At 42.2% G+C, this 23,493-nt stretch overlaps 1 protein-coding gene across 3 annotated transcripts in view; it reads right to left on the reverse strand.

The window, feature by feature from the left end:
- Window positions 1-23,493, reverse strand: part of IL1RAP (interleukin 1 receptor accessory protein) — a 288,771-nt gene that overhangs the window by 51,391 nt on the left and 213,887 nt on the right. For all 3 annotated transcript variants that reach the window (XM_073675162.1, XM_073675163.1, XM_073675165.1), the window contains one exon: window positions 11,868-12,057. In XM_073675162.1, coding sequence (XP_073531263.1) covers window positions 11,868-12,057 — 190 coding nt within the window. The remainder of the gene's footprint in view (window positions 1-11,867; window positions 12,058-23,493) is intronic.

Raw genomic sequence — 23,493 nt, forward strand, 5'->3', positions numbered from 1 at the left:
AGCAAACGGGGCCTGGTCAGTCTTTGAGCAGATGGGATCTCCCCTGGCCAGGCGTAGTTGTAGGCCTCCCAAACTGACTGTACTCTTCTGGCTACCTTGCTAGAAGCTGATGTAAGTAGCCCACGTCCCTGAGTGTACCGTGTGGTGCTCACCCGTATGGCCGGTGACTCGGGGCCTTCTAATGGCTTCCGCTCCACGATGGCGGTGCTGGTCCCACGCGTGTGACCGTGCCTTCGGGCTTCTGGGCCAGAGGACCTGAAATCCCCTGCCTGACGGATTCTGCTGCTGGGTAGGAGTTAGTCCCCACAGCCTCGGACTCCGGGTCCGGTAAAGAATCTTCTTAGTCAGGGCGAGCTCTGCAGCTGCCAGCCCCTGACTCCTTGTAACTCTGCTGTTTCCTATGCTGCTTCTTGTCTCCACTCTCCTTGTCTCACTCACCCTGCCTCAGCCCCGGGTTTATACAGGGGAAGTTCTTCCCCTCCCAAGACTGGGCAGGAGGTGTGGCATGCACAGGATCCCTGACCAAAGGACCTCCCACCTGCTCTCAGACATAACATTACATTACTGTGGAAAACCAGACCCCTGGGGTGCCACACACATATTTTTCCTAAACTAACGGTTTTGCAAATCTTTTCTTAGCATTTGCATACTGTGATTACTCTGTTATTCTTTTTAGAAATGTATAAATAAATTGATAAGTAGGTGTTACCATCTGGGGTGTGTCCCTTCACACTTTGATATAGTACAACATCAAACTGTGTAAGGACACACCACCTCTATGACAAATAGAATGATAACACCTAGTTGTCAATTAATTCAAATATGTTCATGAGGACTAACACAAAAAGCACAAATGTAGAGTTATACGAAACATGCTCCAGAATTGCTAATCTGTATCTTGTCACATCATTACTGGCCATGTTATCTATATTTTTCTAAAAGTAAACCATAATTATCCTTTCTTTTTGCTAATAACTTAAAGATCAACTGTTGATTTAATTTTTATTTAATAAATCCACATAAAAATAAGTAACTTTGTAATATATCTTATCAGAAAAATCTGCTTCTTTCTCTGCCAAGACGGATTATTTTTTTTAAAAGTTCTCAATTCTGGGGCTAAATCTGTGATCAGTGAAGACAGATTTTTACATAACTGAGATAGGAGATGGCAGTTACTACTGATAAGATTTTATATAGAGGGGAGATGAAGAGAGGAGCTATAAGCACAGCTCCTCCCTCCTCCTGTTACCTCCCCTCTACATGACCTAAAATAAAAAATTATATTGTGTGTAAACCGGGCCTAAAGAAGGATCTCCTGGGCTCTGAAAGATTGGAAATATATTTTTTCTGGTTAGCCAATAAAGGTATCACTCAGAGAATACTTTTGTCATTTTTGGGCATAAAAGTATTTACCCCCCTCTACATATAATCTTATTAGTAGCAACTGCCATCTCCTATATCAGTAACGTAGCAATCTGCTTCACTGAATACAGATTTTACCTGTGAATTGAGAATATTTAGAATGAAGTATCAGTCCAAGAGGACAAAGAAGAATATTTCTCTGATAAGATATATTACAAAGCATTTTATATTCATGTGTACTATGGATTTATGAAATAAAAATTATGGCGGTTTGAGGAGTAGGCTAAGCTGATTGATCCATTCTGTTTGATGAATATATTGGTACTGTGGGTTATGCAGAAGCACAAAGAACAATGGCATGAGCCTACTGGGGTGAATATTCCCCTAGCTCTTCCTCTAGTCTCACTTTACGTATAATTTTTTAACTCCTCTTTGTCCCCAATTGGGCTAACAGATACACATTTCCCAAACAAAGTGTATAATAATCCAGCATAGAAGTCTACCATTACTGAATAAACAGACTTTATAGATCAGACAAACACAAGGAAGACACGAACAATGGGACATTAAGCTTCACGATAAGCTGTAATTTCATTTAAAACAACAAAAATATGTCATGCAGTTTAATCTTCTTAGGTATTGTGATATTTGTCTTAGGCTTGTGGAAAGATCAGGTTTATAAATACCTAATGTCGGGAACAGAGTGATTCTGTTACAAATTGCATAGGATATTGGGTAAAATAGCAGCACAAAGAGAAGGCACAGAATCTACCCATCATCACTAAAACTAATTACAATGATATTAACCATTAAAGCACCATGCAAGAACAGACAATAGGCCTCCCCCATACACAATAGACTAACGTTGGCTGATAGTCTATGTGTATTGCGGCCTCCCAACTATCCCCAGACAGGTGATGTTGGGGGAGATCAGGGTCATTATGTTCTCAGATAGAACACAGAAGGACTCCTACCACCGAGTCTTCAAGAGTCGGGAGATATAGCTGATTGGCCAAATAATCAGCCAAACAACTTTCTATTGTCTATGGCGTCCCTATGGGGGCATTTCACATTGCGGCAGCATTGCAGTTTTTGCCACCAGTACATCAAAATGCATTGTTTTGATGCGACCTTCCAAAATCGCTGGAAATATGTCACAGAAGTACTGCGATCGCTTAGAAAAAGACGCAATCGGGCCACGTGTGTGAAAGCAGTCCTAAAGAGTAACCGCCGTTTTCATTTTTATTTCAGAAATCAATATTACACATGAAAATAATCAATCAGAGAAATCCTATCAGTAACAACAGTCATCTCATATCTTATCAGAGAAATCATCTTCTATCCTTGCTATGACTGATAATTCATTCTCAAAATTCTCATTGCAGGGAAAAAAATCCGTCTTCAGTGAAGACAGATTTTTACATTACTGAGATAGGAGATGACCGTGTCTACTGATAGGATTTTAAGTAGAGGGAAGGGGGAGGAGCTCTGCTTCTAGCTCCTCCCTTCTCCATAGAATCTCCGCAGTAACAACTGTCTTCACTGAAAACAGAATGATCATTCTCAGAGGCAGAAGAAGTGAATTTCTCTGATAAGATACATTACAAAGTTGCTTATTTTCATGTGTACTATTGATTTATGAAATAAAAATAAAATTAAAACGCGGTTACACTTTGAGATCTTCATACACATTAGTTTAGTAATTAGTTTGAGAGTTAAAAGTATGCTATAAACAGACACAGCCATACACATTTTAGTCTACTATATACTGCCCATAATTGTAGTTCAACCAGCCCAAAAATGTTCAGTGACGCCAGGTGATACACAAATGATCTATATTGGAATATATTCTCAGATAATGATTGTTCACGGACTAACAATCTTTCTTTGAACAAAAAAATCTTTTCTTTGACTTTTAGCTGAAAAAAATCAAGCACGACCAACTTTATTTCAAATGATGATATTCTGTGATCAATCGACTAAAACAATTTTTCATATTTAAGTTTCGGTTGAAATATTTATTTGTCATCAACTTTAATCTAATATGTATGGGGTTCTTACAGCCTTATTTACAAGTCAGATTTTTTTTCGGTCAGTGTTTCATAGGTACTTTTAAGCCAAAATCAGGAGTGCAGCCCACAGAGGAAAAAGAAACTACAAGAGAAAAAGAAATATTCACATCTGTTCTGCTTTGGAGGTTCCACTGGTTTTGCATTACACATACATATGATATATTGACCAAAAATACTTAAAGTCATGAGAAAATATAAGTATACTCTCTTTGAATTCTATGGTTTTATTGGGACATAGTAAATAAAAACATCTGGTACTTAGGAGGTCTTAAAATTAGGCAAATACAACCTCAGGTGAATAATACATAAATTATACAATGTCATTATTTACTTTACTAAAACCAGGCCAAAATGTAGAAGCAGTGTGTAAAATTAGGTAGACCCTTATTGCCTGCATAGGAATTAAAAGGGTAAGTAGTTGCCAGGTGATGCCAATCAAATGCCATAGGTTAATTGTTCATCAGCAAGTGTAACTGCCTCTACAATAGAAGACGTTTGGGCAGTTTGCTGGTCTGAAGCATTCGGTCGTATGCCAACACAATGCCAAGGAAGGATGACATCAGCAATGAACTTAGAAAAGCAATTGTTGCTGCCCTTCAATATGGAAAAGGTTAAACGGCCAATTTCTTACAATTTGGAATCCATTATTCTAAAGTGAAAAAGATTATTCACAGGTGGAAAACATTCAAGATGCTTGGCAATCTTCCCAAAAGTGGAAGTCCCAGGAAATTCACCCCATTCAAACCATTCAATGCTCGGAGAAATAAAAAAAAAACCTAAGAACTGCAGCTTAGACTCTGAAGGCTTCGGTTAGCATGTTAAATGTCTAAAAGTTCATGACAGAAAAATTAGAATAAGGATGTACAGGTATTGCTTGTTTGGAACGGTTGCAAAAAGAAAGCCTCTTTATTCTAAAAAGAACATGGTAGCATGTCTAAAGTTTGCAAAGTTGCATCTGAATAAACCACACGACTTCTGGAACAATATCTATTGGAAACACAAGACCAAAGTGCAGATGTTTGGCCATAATGAAATGAAAACTAAGTGTAGCATATCAGGGTAAACATATTATACCAACTGTCAAGCACTGTGCTTGAAGGGGATGATTTGGCCTATTTTTGCAGTCACAAGACCCAGGCGCTTTTAGTGATTGAGTCATTCATGAATACCAAAGTATTTTACCATCGTGGAAAAAAGTTTTGAGACTGACACAAATTTTATTATTGTAGCCAAGGAGACTCATGCAGTCATAATTGCTTTGCGTCAAAAAGGTTTTACAGGCAAGGAAATTGAGAATTGTAAGATCGCCTCAAAGTCAACCATTTGTCAGATCATCAAGAACTTTAAAGAGAAAGGTTCAATCAAGAGAAGGCATCAGGGCATCCAAAAAAGTTCAGCAAGTGCCAGGACCATCTCCTAAAGAAGATTCAGCTATTGGATCGGTTCAACACTAGTGCAGAGTTTGCACAGTGATGGCAAAAGGTAAGTGGTGGTGCATCTGTAAGCTTTTGGAGGCTGGCCTGGTGACAAGAAACAACTTCTCTTCAAGAAAAGCAACTTGACAAACTAACATTTTAAGGGTAGTACAGGGATTGGACTGGAGAGGATTAAGGTAAAGTTACTTTCTCTGAGAAAATCCCCTTCAGTCAGTTTGGAATATCTGGAAGAATGACTGTCTGGAGAACAATAGGTGAGCACTACCATAAGCCCTGTGTCATGCCAACAGTAAAGTATCCTGTGTGGGGTTGCTTTCATCCAAGATGTGGACTCACTTACAATTTTGCTTAAAATATTGCCATGAATAAAGAACCATATTTAAACATCCTCCATGAGCAACTTCTTTTAACGATGCAGAAGCCATTTGATAGTGGACAATAATCCCAAGAACACCAATAAAACTACATCAGAAAGGCTGAAAAGAAAATAATCAAGATCTTGTAATGCTGTGATTGTACCTTAAGAGAACTGCGCATAATCAAATGCCCTCAAACCTCAATGAACTTAAAGGAAACCTGTTACCACCAGAAACCTTACTTATCAGCAGATATAGCATTAATACTCTGTGTATCCGGCTGACAGAAATTGCAGCTACACTGAAAAAATGAAGTGAAATCTTTGTGTGACTGATCTCTTTTGAGTCACTGAGGTGGTGCAAGGGGGTGATTATGTCATAGCTCCTTATACTGTGAGAATGACTATAATCACACCACTTTGATTGACAGCCTGCGCTGTAGTGTGTATGTGCAGCGCACGTTGTCAATTAAAGTGCCATTTATCTGCAGATTAATGCTATATCTGCAGGTAAATAGCATTTCTGGATCCATGGGCAGCATAAATAAGGCACTGGCTACATGATTTCAGCTAGGTATGTTTGACTCTAAAAAGAAACTGGGAGGGGGAAGAAAGGAAGACGAATCGGACAGGTGGTTCCCTGACAACCTCTCACCACCCGCTCCCCTGGTGTGACAGGTCCCTCTGTATACACTCATGCTGGGAGAGACCTGTCACTGCAGGGAAGTGGTCAGGGAGAAGCAGACCGGGATCTGGCAGTCCGAATAGTCTTCTGTGCAGCTCGTCCCCCGATGCTTTTAAAGTACATTTTTTTCAGAAACACATCCTCAGAGTCAAACATACCTAGCTGCAATCATACAGCAAGTGTTTGATAGATGCTACCAGTGGTTCTGGCGGCATGTATCAGCTAGTAAGTTCCCTTTAACAAAATGTGATGGGTGCTATCCAGGCCCGGACTGGCAATCTGCCGAGACGGGCATATTCCCGGTGGCCCGCCATTTCTGAACTGCAAAGTGGGGCGCCAGGCCTTTAAAACTTTTGAATAAAGTCCTTGTGTGCGAGTGCGGTCTAGCTTGCCCTTGTCATCACGTGTGCACTGCGGCGGCCCTTGTCATCACGTGAACTCCGCGGTGGCCCTTGTCATCATGCACGCAAGCGCGCACGGCGGCAGTGAAGTCTCTCATCAGCGCGTGAGCGTGAAATAGCGCGTGCACACAGGAGCTTTATTCAAAAGTTTTTCTCTGTTCACCAGTACCAGGGAATCGGGATCCGCTCTTCTACGTGTCAGACGCTGCACGTGTTGCAGCTCCTCATCCATCTCTCCTAACCTCCATCTCAGAGATCTGGCTGTCGGTGAATCCAAATAAAGAAAAGTGTTATATACACACACATACACAGTACAGACCAAAACTTTGGACACATCTTCTCATTTAAAGATTTTTCTGTATTTTCATGACTATGAAAATTGTACATTCACACTGAAGGCATCAAAACTATGAATTAACACATGTTGAATTATATACTTAACAAAAAAGTGTGAAACAACTGTAAATATGTCTGATATTCTAGGTTCTTCAAAGTAGCCACCTTTTACTTTGATGACTGCTTTGCACACTCTTGGCATTCTCTTGATGAGCTTCAAGAGGTAGTCACTGGAAATGGTCTTCCAACAATCTTGAAGGAGTTCCCAGAGATGCTTAGCACTATTTGGCCCATTTGCCTTCACTCTGCGGTCCAGCTCACCCCAAACCATCTCGATTGGGTTCAGGTCTGGTGACTGTGAGGGCCAGGTCATCTGGCGTAGCACCCCATCACTCTCCTTCTTGGTCAAATAGCCCTTGCACAGCCTGGAGGTGTGTTTGGGGTCATTGTCCTGTTGAAAAATAAATGATGGTCCAACTAAACGCAAAGCGGATGGAATAGCATGCCGCTGCAAGATGCTATGGTAGCCATGCTGGTTCAGTATGCCTTTAATTTTGAATAAATCCCCAAGAGTGTCACCAGCAAAGCACCCCCACACCATCACACCTCCTCCTCCATGCTTCACGGTGGGAACCAGGCATGTAGAGTTCATCCGTTCACCTTTTCAGCGTCGCACAAAGACACGGTGGTTGGAACCAAAGATCTCAAATTTGGACTCATCAGACCAAAGCACAGATTTCCACTGGTCTAATGTCCATTCCTTGTGTTCTTTAGCCCAAACAAGTCTCTTCTGCTTGTTGCCTGTCCTTAGCAGTGGTTTCCTTGCAGCTACTTTACCATGAAGGCCTGCTGTACAAAGTCTCCTCTTAACAGTTGTTGTAGAGACGTGTCTGCTGCTAGAACTCTGTGTGGCATTGACCTGGTCTCTAATCTGAGCTGCTGTTAACCTGCGATTTCTGAGGTTAGTGACTCGGAAAAACTTATCCTCAGAAGCAGAGGTGACTCTTGGTCTTCCTTTCCTGGGGCGGTCCTCATGTGAGCCAGTTTCTTTGTAGCACTTGATGGTTTTTGCAACTGCACTTGGGGACACTTTCAAAGTTTTCCCAATTTTTCGCACTGACTGACCTTCATTTCTTAAAGTAACGAAGGCCACTCGTTTTTCTTTACTTAGAATTTGTATTATGGCAAGAAAAAAGAAGCTAACAGTCAATTCAGTAGGACAATCAGCTGTGTATCCACCAGACTTCTGCACAACACAACTGATGGTCCCAACCCCATTTATAAGGCAAGAAATCCCACTTATTAAACCTAACAGGGCACACCTGTGAAGTGAAAACCATTTCTGGTGACTACCTCTTGAAGCTCATCAAGAGAATGCCAAGAGTGTGCAAAGCAGTCATCAAAGCCAAAGGTGGCTACTTTGAAGAACCTAGAACATAACACATATTTTCAGCTGTTTCACACTTTTTTGTTAAGTATATAATTCCACATGTGTTAATTCATAATTTTGATGCCTTCAGTGTGAATGTACAGTTTTCATAGTCATGAAAATACAGAAAAATCTTTAAATGAGAAGGTGTGTCCAAACTTTTGGTCTGTACTGTATATATCACATTTTATAAGTGGTCATAAACTTGTAAAAACTCATGAAAGATGAAAGTTACGTTAAAGCCAAGCACTCCATTGTTTTTCTTATGAAATTCGCAATAAGTTTGATGTGTCACATGACCCTCTTCTCATTGAAAAAAATAAAATTGGATCCAAAAAGGCCGACTTCAAAATGGCCACCACCCATCTAGAAAAGTTTTCCCCCTCCCATATACTAATGTGCCACAAACAGGAGGTTGATATCACCAACCATTCCCATTTAGTTTAGGTGTATCCATATAAATGGCCCACCCTGTATATACACTGCTATATCTCTACATTATATAGTATATACACAGCTCCATTCCATATTCCTTAACACAGCATATATTATGTATCGGCATGTATGTATTTATACACACAAAATATATATACAATCTACACTATATAGTTTATACACCACTCTACTCCATATTCTTTAACACAGTATATATTGTGGAGCTATGTACGTCACATATACTTCTCCTGTCCTGTATACATGGTGTAAATCTCAGTATCTGCTCTAATTATATATATTTGTGTGTATATATACATGTATATATACATATATATATATATATATATATATATATATATATATACAATATCTACAATATATACAATATGTATATACATATACATACACATGTATATATACATGCACATTCATAATTAGAGCAGATACTGAGCTTTACACCATGTATACAGGACAGGAGAAGTATATATATATATATATATATATATATATATATATATATATATATATATACACACATACATACATACACAAAAGGTGCTTCTCATAAAATTAGAATATCATCAAAAAGTTAATTTATTTTAGTTATTCAATACAGTTCAGTAGGCCAGCACTTCAGATTTTAAAATCATTTTTCAAGCTGTTGTTATAAAGTATTCTAATTTACTGAGATAATGAATTTGTGTTTTCATTGTCTGCAAGCCATAATCATCAACATTAACAGAAATAAACACTTGAAATACTAATAAATGCTAATAAAGAAAGAGCCCTCCACTTTTCTCTTATTTAATCGGTGTGCTGTTTATTTTCTTTTTATAAATTCCTTTGATTTAAGGGTATGCGTCCTAAAAGCATTTCATCCACTGCTTCATATTTGACGGTGCTCAGTTATGACACATATCAGGGCCGACGTCACAACCTGGGCAAGTTCCTGGGCACTGGACAAACTGGGGGTTCCACTAGCTGTTGGGGACACAGCACACTATGAAGTTCGTGAGTCGTGGGGGCCTGATCCCAGCACAGCTCCCAGTTGAAAACAATGATGGGTGAGGGAGCCGTCTGCTGATGCTCCCTCTCCCATCATTCTCCCTCTGCGTCTGAGCACTGTAACGTCTCAGCCAGAGGGAGCGATGACGAAACTACAGTGCACCCTATGTGCCGAGCAGTGCAGAGGGTCAGAAGACGATGAGGAGACCGGAGCAACGGGGGAACAGGGAGAGGGGAGTATCTGATTATCTTTTATGTATGGAGCAATATATGGAGCCCATTATATTGTATGGAATAATATATGGGACTCATTATACTATATGGAGTAATATATGGGGCCCATTATACTATATGGAGCAAAACAGGTGGCCCATTATTTTGTATGGAGCATTATATGGGGTACTTTATATTGTATGGAGCAATATATGGGGCCCATTATACTGTATGGAGGACTATGTGGGGCCCATAATACTGTATGAAGGACTATGTGGGGCCCATAATACTGTATGGAGGACTATGTGGGGCCCAGAATACTGTATGGAGGACTATGTGGGGCCCATTATTCTGTATGGAGGACTATATGGGGCCCAAAATACAGTATGGAGGACTATCTGGGGCGGCCCATTATACTGTATGGAGGACTATGTGGTTCACATAATACTATAAGGAAGACTATGTAGCGCCCACAATACTGTATGGAGAACTATGTGGTGCCCATAATACTATATGGAGGACTATGTGGGGCCCATAATACTGTATGGAGGACTATGTGGGGCCCATTATACTGTATGGAGGACTATGTGGGGTCCATTATACTGTATGGAGGACAATTTGGGGCCCATTATACTGTATGGAGGACTATGTGGGGCCCATAATACTGTATGGAGGACTATGTGGGGCCCATTATATTGTATGGAGGACTATGTGGTGGCCATAATACTGAATGGAGGACTATGTGGTGCCCATAATACTGAATGGAGGACAATTTGGTGCCCATAATACTGTACGGAGGACTATTTGGTCCCCATAATACTGTATGGAGGACTATGTGGTGCCCATAATACTGTATGGAGGACTATTTGGTGCCCATAATATTGTATGGAGGACTATACTGTCCGTTAAAATGAAAACTTTTGCATCTCCCCAGGTCACGCACTGTGCGCTGTGGGAATTCGCCGGTTTCTGAGCTACTGTAGAATTTACAATAGATATCACTCACGTAATGTAAGAAGTAAGTGAAATGTTTGGCATTATACTATACGTATATTTCTCTGCCGTATATGTGCATTATATATAGGTATCTGTTATTTTCTTCCAGAAAAGTGGGCTGATTTTCTTCTCACTTGTCATCCATGTGCAGCCATTTTTTTCCTGAGCAGATATTAATCTTTTACAGGACCAGTTACAGTTTCCTATGCTACAGAATTGTAATGTGTCTGTAAATATTGGAGTCAATTCGCAGCATGATGCAATTTTTTTTCTTACACGGAATCGGTATGAGAAAAAAAATATTTCTCTGCCTCATATAATAACGTCAGTGTGCTACCTAATAAAAAAAAATCGGATAGCACACACCTGATGTATACGCTTGTTTGCACAAGCTCTTGGCGGCATTGGACTTCTGGATTGTCATTATTGGTTTATCATTTTCTACATTCCTATGGGCAAATAAAAATAAATCTTGAAAAACCTGTTTAAGTGGGTTATCCCAAGTTTGGAAGTTATCCCCCATCTTCTGGACAAGGGAAGACTTTCCATTTACTGTGGATCTAATCGCTGGACCCCCCCCCGATCCTGAGAACCGGAACGCTAAAGAGCACCATGGAAATGGAGCTGTGGTCGGTCATAGGCACTGCTGCGCCATTCACATGCGGCTCTTCAAATAACGCCTTTAAGAGAGTGATGAGGGGCACGACATAGTATAACAAAATTCACTGATCGGGGGTAATGAGTGTTATAGTATGTGGGCTGGTGGGGTTTGTGTGGCAGGGCTGTTTTTTTATCCCAGTCCGGCCCTGGTGCTATCCATATGACGCATAGTGATGAATATTGAGAGCGCATACTGTATCATACATATCATATGAGCTCTAGATAATAATACTAATTAAACCGCGGAACTTGGAGAACAATATCAGGAACTTTTAATGTGTTTTCTACAGTGAGAACTCTTACTCACCAAATTGAAATATATATTACAAAAAGACTTATTACAAAGCCACAAAACATATAATTTGGAAACAAAACATGCAGGGAAGTAATAGAGCACACTGTCTGAATAATAAACCTGCTGGAGAAAAAGAGCAGGACTGCTATGAGCAACAATTTATACAGTAGAATATTAGTGTCCTTACCATGTACCAGTTCACACTGGGAGTTACATCTGATGGGTAATAGCCCTTGGTGTCTGGACATGTTAATAAACTGGCTTCTTCCAAAGGAAAAGTGACTACTTCTGCTGCCTTGTCAATGCTAACACATGAACCCGGGTCTTTTTTCAGCACTTCTAATGGAAAGGCAATTTTGAGACAAAATGTGGTATTCCTACGAGACAAAAAAAATAAACAAAAAAACCCCGTCATATTAGGTTTAAGATTATTCCAGACCGGTATACAGATCTTTTCGCTTTAAGCTGGAACATTGGAACACCGTTTAATAAAGTTTATCGGCTACGGTATAAAAGCAATTCTTTTCTCAAAGGTACCTTGAAGATTAAAAACGGAATATCAAATCAATAAAAGCTGAACAAGTGTATCAAATAGCAATAACAATTCCCTTTATTGCGTTTGCTGAAAAGTTTGTAATCTTGAAACTATGTCAAAACCAACATTATAGTTCACTCAAGGGATTGAGAACAACAAACTGGTTTTAGGAAGGTGTGCGAGGTATGGTTCCCTACTGGAATCTGTACCGAGAAAGTAGGCCGTCAACATTCATGGTAAAAAAATAAAGTACAGACACGGATGATGCTAAAAAATATATTTCTAAGAAAGCAGTCGTGCTCACTCTAGAGGTGAATAAAATACGTGAAGAACTTAAAAAAATCTTAATCTGGCTCGTTTCAACATAAAAAGTGCCTTAGTCAGTCCCTCGGTCACACTCGGAGTTTATCTGTGCGCTGTACATAACCATGTAATTGGTGCCTCGTTTACCAACTGTGGGCACACTAACAATTAACTCCCAGGAATCCCACAGCAGTTGAAGTAGTTGACTGTTCGTGTTGAACAGCGTCGATGAAGAATTCAGTGACCTGACAAGAATGTACATTTTTATTATTTTCCGTGGTTGATGGATGTTTATTTATGATGAAGTACGGCACTTGTCTAACCAGGAAAACAAGATTTTTTTTCTAATGAGCATCACTACAAGTGCTAACAAATGGTGCCGCTCGATAAATATACAGTTTCTATGGGCTCTTACTACACAATCACATAGTGGAAGCTGTGCAGTTTTTGGTACTTTAGAAGAAATGCACAAAACTACATTGGAAAACATAACCCTTGTAAAAGGTAAGTATGACCCGATATCCGCCAAAAAGTCAAACCTAAATGCTCTTATGCAGAATGAGAAAACTAATCTCTTGTTCCTATTACAATTTTATAGAAATATATGAAAAAAAATAAATAACATGCAGGAATAGGGGGAGAACTAAGTTTGAATTGGGCAAGATACACAGCATGTGAATTATGGAATCCCTTCAACAACATCACAGTCCTTTAGCAAACACGTCAGAACTACTGTATCTCACAACAAACATGGATCAAGAATCCATGATATAACTAAAAAAGAGAGGCGACTTCAAGAAAACAATATGATAGGGAATATCAGTATTTAGGTGGGGGAATGGCGAGGGATTCACCAGGAGACAAAGGGATCTTTGACTATTTTATAGCATTACAGACCATCTACCGTATTAGGTATTAGACTATTTCTTTACATTGCTTGATTGAGAACAGTACCGTTCAGACTTTTTCATGAAAATTACCTACGCACTCTACTGCTTCCATGCCGGCGTGAGAAGATGGGTTCATGTTTGTGTGGGGAAGTACAGACAGGCTGGCAGTACTCAATGTGGATAAAATGACTGTACATAGTATTTAGGCTGGCAAGGTATAAGGAAATCACCAAGACATTGATCCAAACTGTTGATGGTCACATAACTGTCACATAACTGTGGGCAGAGGGGACAGGGGCTAAACAATACACTTGAGGATGTCATAGCATCTAATGCTACCACCCTCCAGGAGCTCATCTGAAAAAATGACAAATGGAAATGAGGCCTACAGAGAAAACAGCGAAAACATGCATGATCTAAGTGATATTGTGATCAGAAATACTCCAGCTCACAGATGACAACGTCTCCTAGAATGATAGATACGGTTATACAATGCTGTTATATGACCACCCATTCATACTATTTACAGTACAGTCATGGCCAAAAGTATAGAGAATGAGACAAATAGTAATTTTTCCAAAGTTTACTGCTTCATTTTTTGTAATGGCAATTTGCATATACTCCTGAATGTCAAAGAGTGATCAGCTTAACAGCAATTACTGTACTTGCAAAGTCAATATTTGCCCAGAAAATGAACTTTAACCCCCAAAACACATTTCAACATCATTGCAGTCCTGCCTTAAAAGGAGCAGCTAACATCGTTTTAGTGATTGATCCATTAACACAGGTGTGGGTGTTGATGAGGACAGGGCTGGCGATCAATCAGTCATGATTAAGTAAGAATGACATCACTGGACACTTTAAAAGGAGGCTAGTTCTTGGTATCATTGTTTCTCTTCAGTTAACCATGGTTATCTCTAAAGAAACACGTGCAGCCATCATTGCACTGCACAAAAATGGCCTAACAGGGAAGAGTATCGCAGCTACAAAGATTGCACCTCAGTCAACAATCTATCGCATCATCAAGAACTTCAAGGAGAGAGCTTCCATTGTTGTCAAAAAGGCTCCAGGGCACCCAAGAAAGACCAGCAAGCGCCAAGACCGTATCTTAAAACTGTTTCAGCTGCGGGATCGGACTACGAGCAGTGCCGAGCTTGCTCAGGAATGGCAGCAGGCTGGTGTGAGTGCTTCTGCACGCACTGTGAGGCGGAGACTCTTTGAGCAAGGGCTGGTTTCAAGGAGGGCAGCAAAGAAGCCACTTCTCTCCAGAAAAAACATCAGGGACCGACTGATATTCTGCAAAAGGTACAGGGACTGGGGCAAAGTCATTTTCTCTGATGAATCCCCTTTTCGATTGTTTGGGACATCTGGAAAACAGCTTATTCGGAGAAGAAGAGGTGAGCGCTACCACCAGTCTTGTCTCATGCCAACTGTAAAGCATCCTGAAACCATTCATGTGTGGGGTTGCTTCTCAGCCAAGGGAATCGGCTCACTCACAGTCTTGCCTAAAAACACAGCCATGAATAAAGAATGGTACCAGAATGTCCTACAAGAGCAACTTCTCCCAACCGTCCAAGAGCAGTTTGGTGCCCAACAATGCCTTTTCCAGCATGATGGAGCACCTTGCCGTAAAGCAAAGGTGATAACTAAATGGCTCATGGAACAAAACAGAGATTTTGGGTCCATGGCCTGGAAACTCCCCAGATCTTAATCCCATTGAGAACTTGTGGTCAATCATCAAGAGACTGGTGGACAAACAAAAACCAACAAATTCTGGCAAAATGCAAGCATTGATTATGCAAGAATGGACTGCTATCAGTCAGGATTTGGTCCAAAAGTTGATTGAGAGCATGCCAGGGAGAATTACAGAGGTCTTGAAGAAGAAGGGGCAACACTGCAAATATTGACTTGCTGCATTAACTCATTCTAACTGTCAGTATAACCTACTGGTACTCATAATATGATTGCAATTATATTTCTGTATGTGATATAAACATCAGACAAACACTAATAAAAAACAGAGGCCAGCAGATCATGTGAAAATATAATTTTGGTGTCATTCTCAAAACTTTTGGCCATGACTGTATATGTAAATGTTAATGAAAATAAAAGGAAGAGATGCAACAGTGCCCCCATTTGATCAACATATTGCGCAAAATTAGAATATCTGATAAGTGGACAAATCATTTGTCAGGTAAGAAAAAGTCTGCACCATCAGTTCAGACTTAAACACTAAAGCCTCTATTGATTAAAACTGGCTTTTCGTACGCCAGACATCATGAAGGACGTGGAGGAATAAGATGTATTGAATTCATTAAGTGGCATTCTACTTAATGAATTTGGTGTATCTCATCAGTGACATGCACCTCACCAGAAATGTTGGAAGAAATACAACTTTCCATGAATTTGACAAGCGTAGTCACGCTTAGTCTCACCGAAACGGACGTGGAAATATCAAAAGTTGCAAACTCTTGCACAATGTGGCGTTGCGCAAAAAATTACACATTTTCAAAGTGTTTCATGCTAGTTTTCTGGTGTAAACACTTTTAATGAATCAAAGCTTTAAAGAGAATCTGACAGCAGGTTTTTGCTACCTCATCTGGGAGCAGCATGATGTAGAGAAAGAAGCCCTGAATCCAATGATGTATCATTTAGTTTCCTTGGTGCAGCGGTTCTGACACAATCAGAGTTTTTAGGTGTAGAATGCAGCAGAGCGGAGAAAGCTAACCCCGCCCACACCAGGCTCCCTATATACATAATCTATACACAGTGAGCTGCTTATCACAAGAGGGTGGAGTCGGATAAGAGTGCCCAGGTCACAGCAATGTTAATCACAAGGTGATAAAACCTTCAGTCTAAGTAAACAACAAGTTGACACAGCTTGACGTGTGACACATCCTTGAATTCAGTGTTTTAACCCCTACCTCATGCTGTCCTCAGATTACATAGCAAAAACCTGCTGACTGATTCCTTTTAATCTGCTGAATTTTGGTAGATGAAAGTCTCATGCACTATTTTTCAATGTTTTAGCTTATTATTGTTTTACTTCTGAAAACCACTCTGGCAGCTGTCATATTGGAGATACACACAAACATTCTACCTTTGGATAGGTTAGGAGCCAAGAGACTATGCCAATAATGCCTCAGCATTACAAATTAATACAGAATTTAATTATCTTAAAATGTGCAATGCTGTAGAGCAGTGGTCCTTTCTTACCTCAATAGCCACATTCAGCTCTGAGAGATCAGAACCCCCTGAGTAGTGTCACCCCTCCACCCAGGAGTGACGCCAAGAGCTCCCACCCATTATTAGTATAATGACAGTCAAAGTTTCCCTGCTGAAATCACACTGAGCGCAATGTGCCCTGCTCCCTTAGGGTATGTGCAGACAATCAGTAAACGCTGCGGATTGGATGCAGCACACTTGCGCTGCGTGCAATCCGCAGCGGTCAGATGTTACAGCATAATGGATGGGATTTGTACAAATCCCATGCCCACTATGCGTTCCCATGCTCCTGCGGCTTACCCGCGGAGAAGGACATGCGGCGCATCTTCACAGACAGCAGCATGTCTGTTTCTCTTGTGGAGACGCTAGTCTCCGCAAGAGAAATTCTACCAGTGCAATGGATATGATGCGGTGAAGCCGCATGTGTTCAATGAACACAAGAGGCTTCTCCTGCGTGAGCGCTTTCAACGCAGCATCAAGTATGCTGCGTTCAAAGCACTAACATTCCTGATGGTGTGCACATACCCTTATAGGTAGTATTTTTACATCTAGGTGTTCCCACCTTGCCCCCACTCAGTGTTGAGGGAGTGCTTGATGCAAGAATGCCAACATCCAGCTTTAAGCAACCCTCTAACGGGCAGTATCACCCTTCCTGCAGCAGTATCACCCTTCCTGCAGCATAGAATATGTATCTATTACCCCCACGCCCAGTATATGCGCATATAGATCTGCTCTTCTCTGCAGGACTACTTACAAAAGTCACCATCAGTACACTTGTGTGGCACCCCTGCGGGGGATTACCACAGGATCCATAGGTGCAGGGAGAGATGTACACTTGGGCACACACAACACCTTCCACCCCAGGTCTGAGTGGAGGAGTCAGTTTCCAGGGAGACAGCAAAGCGCAGTTAGTCTAGAGACGGGTGAAGGAGGAGAGAGACAGAGAGAGCTGTTGGCTGAGGACCAGTTAAGCCCTGAACTATGAAACAGGTCTGTGTTGTGAAGCGCCCTAGAGAGAGAAAGAAAGAGATAAAACTATTATCCCTTTAGCTCACCCGGACACCGGAGTCCGAGATTGCTATTAATTCAGGAATAGCATAGAAAACCCAGACAGATCAGGAGGATCTACTCCCCCTGAAGAAGAAGGGGAAAGAGTTGCCAAACTTGACCAAGTATAGGACCAGGGACGCAGAAAGAGAATTGGTAGCCCCAAGAAAAGGTCCTCATTGTCAGTTGTGAAGAAGGACCCCAAAGAAAGTAAAAGGTGGCATGTTCAGCTTAAGGCAGGACTGATCCCAAACAACGCACACATTGTTAGAGGAGGCCTCACAAATCTCCGGAGTGAATATCTCTACCTGCACCGAAAACCTGGTTACCCTCCTGAACTGTACCTGTTACCGGACATCAGTAAAAGAAAGGTACTGAAACAAAGACTTGATGTGTGTGTGTGCCTACTTTGACATTACTGCCTATAGCGTTCGTACAAGCCGTATGCCGATCACCTCAGCAACCATACACAGCGCTGGTAATCGATTTTACCAGTTACCACAGGAGGCGTCAGGACACAATACTCCCATGATCCTCACCCCCATCCCTTTACGGACGGTACAGGGCACGGAACCGGGTGCCGACCAACCGTGATCCCCACAGAAGTAACCCATTCATCCCGGTATCCGAGTACCCCTACCCCTGTCGACCGAATCAGTTTCGCGTCACGAACAGGATACCGGGCCCGGTAGAACTGGGTACTGTGTGCTTAAATTGGGCTTTATTGGAAGTTTATGTACTGTAAAACGGGCCGTCATTACTGCGTCACAGAGCGGAGAGAGTCGCGGGGGCGCGGCTAAAGGAGCGCAAGGATAGCCCCGCCGTTTTTTTTTTTTTTTAGAGTCACCAGTTACTCAAGGAGTTGATCGTAGCGGCTGGCAACGGTTAACTAGGGGGGCACCATCATGAGTGAAGCAAACAATATCCGAGACCTTGAGGGAGGGGATGCCCAAGACGCAGCAGTAGCCGGTTCCTCAGCTGGTGAAGGAGCAGCAGCATCTGGAGCGATGGCCCCGATAATGCCAATTGCCTTGCCGTATGTACCGGGGGCCAAATGGTTACCGACGTATGAAGGTAAACCCGGTACCTTAGCAGCTTTCAAACGTAAAATGTGTGCGGTGCTGGACATGTATGCAATGACAGGAAAGCAGCGAGCCTCCGTTGTGCAGGGACAATTAATAGGTGCAGCGGAGCTAGAAGCTGAGACTTGGAGCGATGCTGATGGAGACTCTATAGAAAATGTGTTTGATAAGCTCAAAGCTGCTTTTGAAAAACGCACACAGTCTGAACTAAGGATGCTATTCTACCAATGCAAGCAGAGACCGCAAGATACCATCAGAGACTTAGCCCTACGTTTACAAGCGGCACTCCGGTCCATAAAACAGGTAGATCTAGCAAGTGTGCAAGACGAAGATAAATTGCTTGCAGAACAGTTTATGAATGGGTTGAGATCAGACTTTCACCGTCAGCCGGTGCACATGTGGGTCCTAGATCATCCAAATGTTGATTTTAATACCTTAAAGGACCGTGCTATAACTGTACTACGAGACCCATTACCTGCAAAACCTGCAATCCCATCCTGGCAGGTTAATACCTCTCACATGAAGTTAGAGCCTACCCCTAAAGACTCTGTAAAAGCGGTAGGACAAGCTGTCGTACCCGAATCTGCTGATGACTTACGTAATCAAGTGTTACAACTAACCAAAAACATGGACTACGTGCTAAAACTCTTGCAAGCCAGACCGGAGGCACAACCACCAAGCAAAATCCAGTTAGCTGAATCCCCTGAGGATGTTTTGTGGATAAGGAGAAAGCTCATGTCGCCTGTGCAGGGGACCAATGCACCATTCCAACGCAGAGCCATGTCGCCCATAGAGGGGGATCAACAAGTCGCCCGTTCAGGGGACCAACGCACCATTCTGACGCAGAGCCACCGACCACACGGATTCTTCAGGACAACCCGTTTGCCTTTGTTGCAACAAACCGGGCCACTTTGCAAGAAGATGTCGTTTAAACCAGAGATTCCTGGGTCCCAGGGCCAACCCCCAGGAATAAAACGGCAGGGCCGATATGACTGGCATAGTCGGTATGTGGGAGGCCGCCCGTACCTCAACATTACGCTAGTAGGAATCCCCACATCGGCCCTATTGGACACTGGGTCACAAGTCACCACCATCCCACATATCCTTTACAAGCAATTTTGGTCTGATGCTGATCTTAGCCCCCCAGACTCTAGTCTTGTCATTTTAGCAGCTAATGGTCAACCACTGAATCAGGTGGGGTTTAGAGAGGTGACAATAAAGCTGGGGAGGGTGGAGTTGAGAGGCCAAGGGTTATGTGTGGTAGAAGATGACCCCAATAACAAATGTCCTTACATGGTGCTTGGTACTAATGTGATTGAAAACTGCCTTGAAGAAGTGATGTTTTTACTCCAACAGATTACAGAGACTGCTGGCATTGGGCGGAGGAGAGTCCTTCAAAGGGAAATCCGTGCCTTAATTCACAAGCAACAGGTAAAGTGCGTGGGTAACAGACCAGTTTCCCATTGTATTACCACCAAACAGTGAAATGATGATATGGTGTCGAGCAGATATGGGTGTCAGAAGAAAGGAATACCAGGCAATTGTAGAACCGGTATATTCAGAGCATAGACCTACACTGCTGACAGCTAGAGGGGTGGTGGATACACGCAGGGGAAGAGTACCAATCCGTGTGTTGAATTGTGGTGAGGAAGAAGTGAAACTACCCCGGTATGCTACTGTAGCAAAGCTGTACACTGTCAGTAATAACAACATACAAACACTAGAGCCCTTGCCCCCGTCAAATCAGGGAGAGGACAACAACCCCAAGGGACAGCTGGAGGAGTGGTGTCAGCAGTTGCACATAGGGACTGATGCTACTCCCGACCACCAGAAGCAAGGAGTTTACCGGGTAGTACAAGAGTTTAGCCAAGTATTCAGTAAGCATCCATTAGATTTTGGGAGGGTAAAAGGGGTACGCCATCACATACCCACAGGAGATCATCCCACGATTAAAGTGAGACATAGACCCATCCCACCAAACCACTACCAGTGTGCTAAAGAGATGTCGCAGGACATGAAGGAGGCCGGGGTTATAGGAGATAGCTGTAGTCCCTGGGCGGACCCCTTAGTCTTAGTCAGAAAGAAGGATGGCACTATGAGGATGTGTGTGGATTACAGGGAGGTCAATAAGATCACTCACAAAGATGCTTACTCCGGATAGAGGAGTCTCTTGCTGCATTAAAGACTGCTAAGTATTTCTCCACATTAGATCTCACTAGTGGGTATTGGCAGGTCTCCGTTGCAGAAGACTGGGAGAAAACAGCATTCACAACACCAATGGGCCTATGCAAATTCAATAGCATGCCATTTGGGTTATGCAATGCCCCGGACGTTTCAGAGACTCATGGAGTGCTGCCTGGGACACCGGAATTTTGAGAAGGTACTTTTATACCTGGATGATGTCATAGTGTATTCCAAAACCTATGAAGAACATCTGGAACACCTAGTGGAGGTATTTACAGCTCTAACAAAGTATGGAATGAAGCTCAATCCATCTAAATGTTACCCGCTGAAGCCAAAAGTCCAATACCTAGGGCATGTGGTCAGCGCGGATGGTGTAGCACCAGATCCGGAAAAAGTGACAGCTATCCAGGACTGGCAGAGGCCGACCACAGTCAGAGAGGTACGTCAGTTCTATTACAGAAGATTTATTAAGGGCTACACGAAGATGGCAGCGCCCCTACAAGATCTTCTAGTAGGCCAAGCTAAGAAGAGAAGGTCTGCAGAGCCGCCGTTGGAATGGGGAAAGAAACAAGAAGACTCCTTCCAACAAATGAAACAGGCCCTTACCGGTGAGGAAATCTTGGCGTACCCAGATTACAACCTACCATTTGTCCTCTACACGGATGCAAGTAATGTAGGCCTGGGAGCAGTACTGTCCCAAATACAAGAAGGCAAGGAAAGAGTAATTGCCTATGCCAGTAGAAGACTTCGACCTACCGAGAGGAACCCGGAAAATTACAGTTCCTTTAAGTTGGAGTTCCTGGCCTTGGTCTGGGCAGTCACGGAGAGGTTCAAGCATTACTTAGCAGCTTCAAAATTTACCATCTTTACGGACAATAATCCGTTAACACACTTGGATACTGCAAAGCTTGGTGCATTGGAGCAGCGCTGGATGGCCCGGCTATCGAACTACGACTTTACCATCAAGTACCGAACAGGCCGTGGAAATGCAAATGCTGATGCCCTCTCCAGAAACCCTCAAGTACATTTGCAAGGGCTTGAATAAGAAACAGATGACTTGGAGGAAATAGAACTTCCAGCTTTCCATAAAGTAGAAAATGGAAAATGACAGAAACCCATATCTACCAGAACCGTCAGGATGTTGCACTAAACCCGTTGCCTCATTATGGATGGAAAGAAACCCAAGACAGCGATCCTGCAATGAGCCTAGTGAAGAGGCTGGTAACCCAACTGGATTCTAAAATTGAGAAGAATGCTCCCCCAGAGGCCCAATACCTGTAGAAAGAAAGAAGCAGGTTATTTATCTATAAAATCCAATTGTGCAGACGGTATATCAATCCAAGGACACAAGTTGTGGTTCCAAAGAGAGACGTCCAAATGGTATTGGAAGCGTACCATAATGGAGCAGGACACTTTGGATGGAGAAAACTGGAAATACTGTTACGTGAGAGGTTTTATTGGATTGGCATGAGGCCTTCCATAGAAAAATGGTGTAAAAATTGTGGCCCATGCTCATTAAGAAGAGGAGATCGTAACAACCAGAAAGCACCACTCCAGCCTACCATAACCAAACAGCCCTTGGAACTAGTAGCCTTGGATCATGTCAAACTCACATCCAGTAGATCAGGCTATACTTATGCTCTTACCATGGTGGACCACTATTCCAGATTCCTAGTGGTAGCTCCTGTGAAGGACTTGACAGTTCAGACAGCAGCAAGAGCCTTTCAAGCTTATTTTCTGCAGGCCACATGGATATCCAGAACAGGTATTGACAGATCAGGGTCCTGCCTTTGAAGCGGAAATATTTCAAGAGTTCTGTAGCTTGTATGGATGCAAGAAAATTCGTACCACGCCTTACCATCCCCAAACAAACGGAATGTGCGAAAAAATGAATCACGTGGTAATAGAATTGCTGAAGACTCTACCCTTGGAAGACAAACAGATGGCCAGAGAAATTACCAGATCTTATTAACATCTATAACAACATCCCAGTAAGCTCAACTAATTGTACCCCGGCATACTTGATGAGAGCGAGACCAGGAAAATTGCCAGTGGACTTTAAAATGGGCATTGTAGTTCCTGAGGAAGGCCCCTCAAGTGCAGATTGGGATACTAGAAGAACAGAACAATACAAGAAAATACAGGAGTGTGTTGATAAAAGTCTAGCAAAATCCAGAGAAAGACAAGAAACCAATGTCAATAAAAAGGCACAAGGAATCCCGTTAACCCCCGGAGAATTGGTTTTGAAAAGGAAAAAGAGACTTCATAAGCTAGATAATCAATGGGAAGAAGAATCATACACTGTATTACCATCCAATTTTGACAACCAGAAAACCTGTCTAATCAGCAAGGATAACGGAAAAACAACAGCAACAGTGTCCCGAGACCACTTAAAGAAGTGTCCTCAACCCTTACAACAAAAAGAATATATCCCTTGTCCCATACCAGAAGAAGAGACGCCAAGGACAATTAAGACAATCTTAGGAGAGTTACCCGCAGATTGGCCCCAAATAGAAGGAGCATATTTAATTCCCATGTTGACATTCC

Source organism: Phyllobates terribilis, unplaced genomic scaffold, assembly GCF_046119375.1.
Source record: "Phyllobates terribilis strain yellow unplaced genomic scaffold, ASM4611937v1 Scaffold_3__8_contigs__length_932513732, whole genome shotgun sequence".
Lineage (NCBI taxonomy): Eukaryota > Metazoa > Chordata > Amphibia > Anura > Dendrobatidae > Phyllobates > Phyllobates terribilis.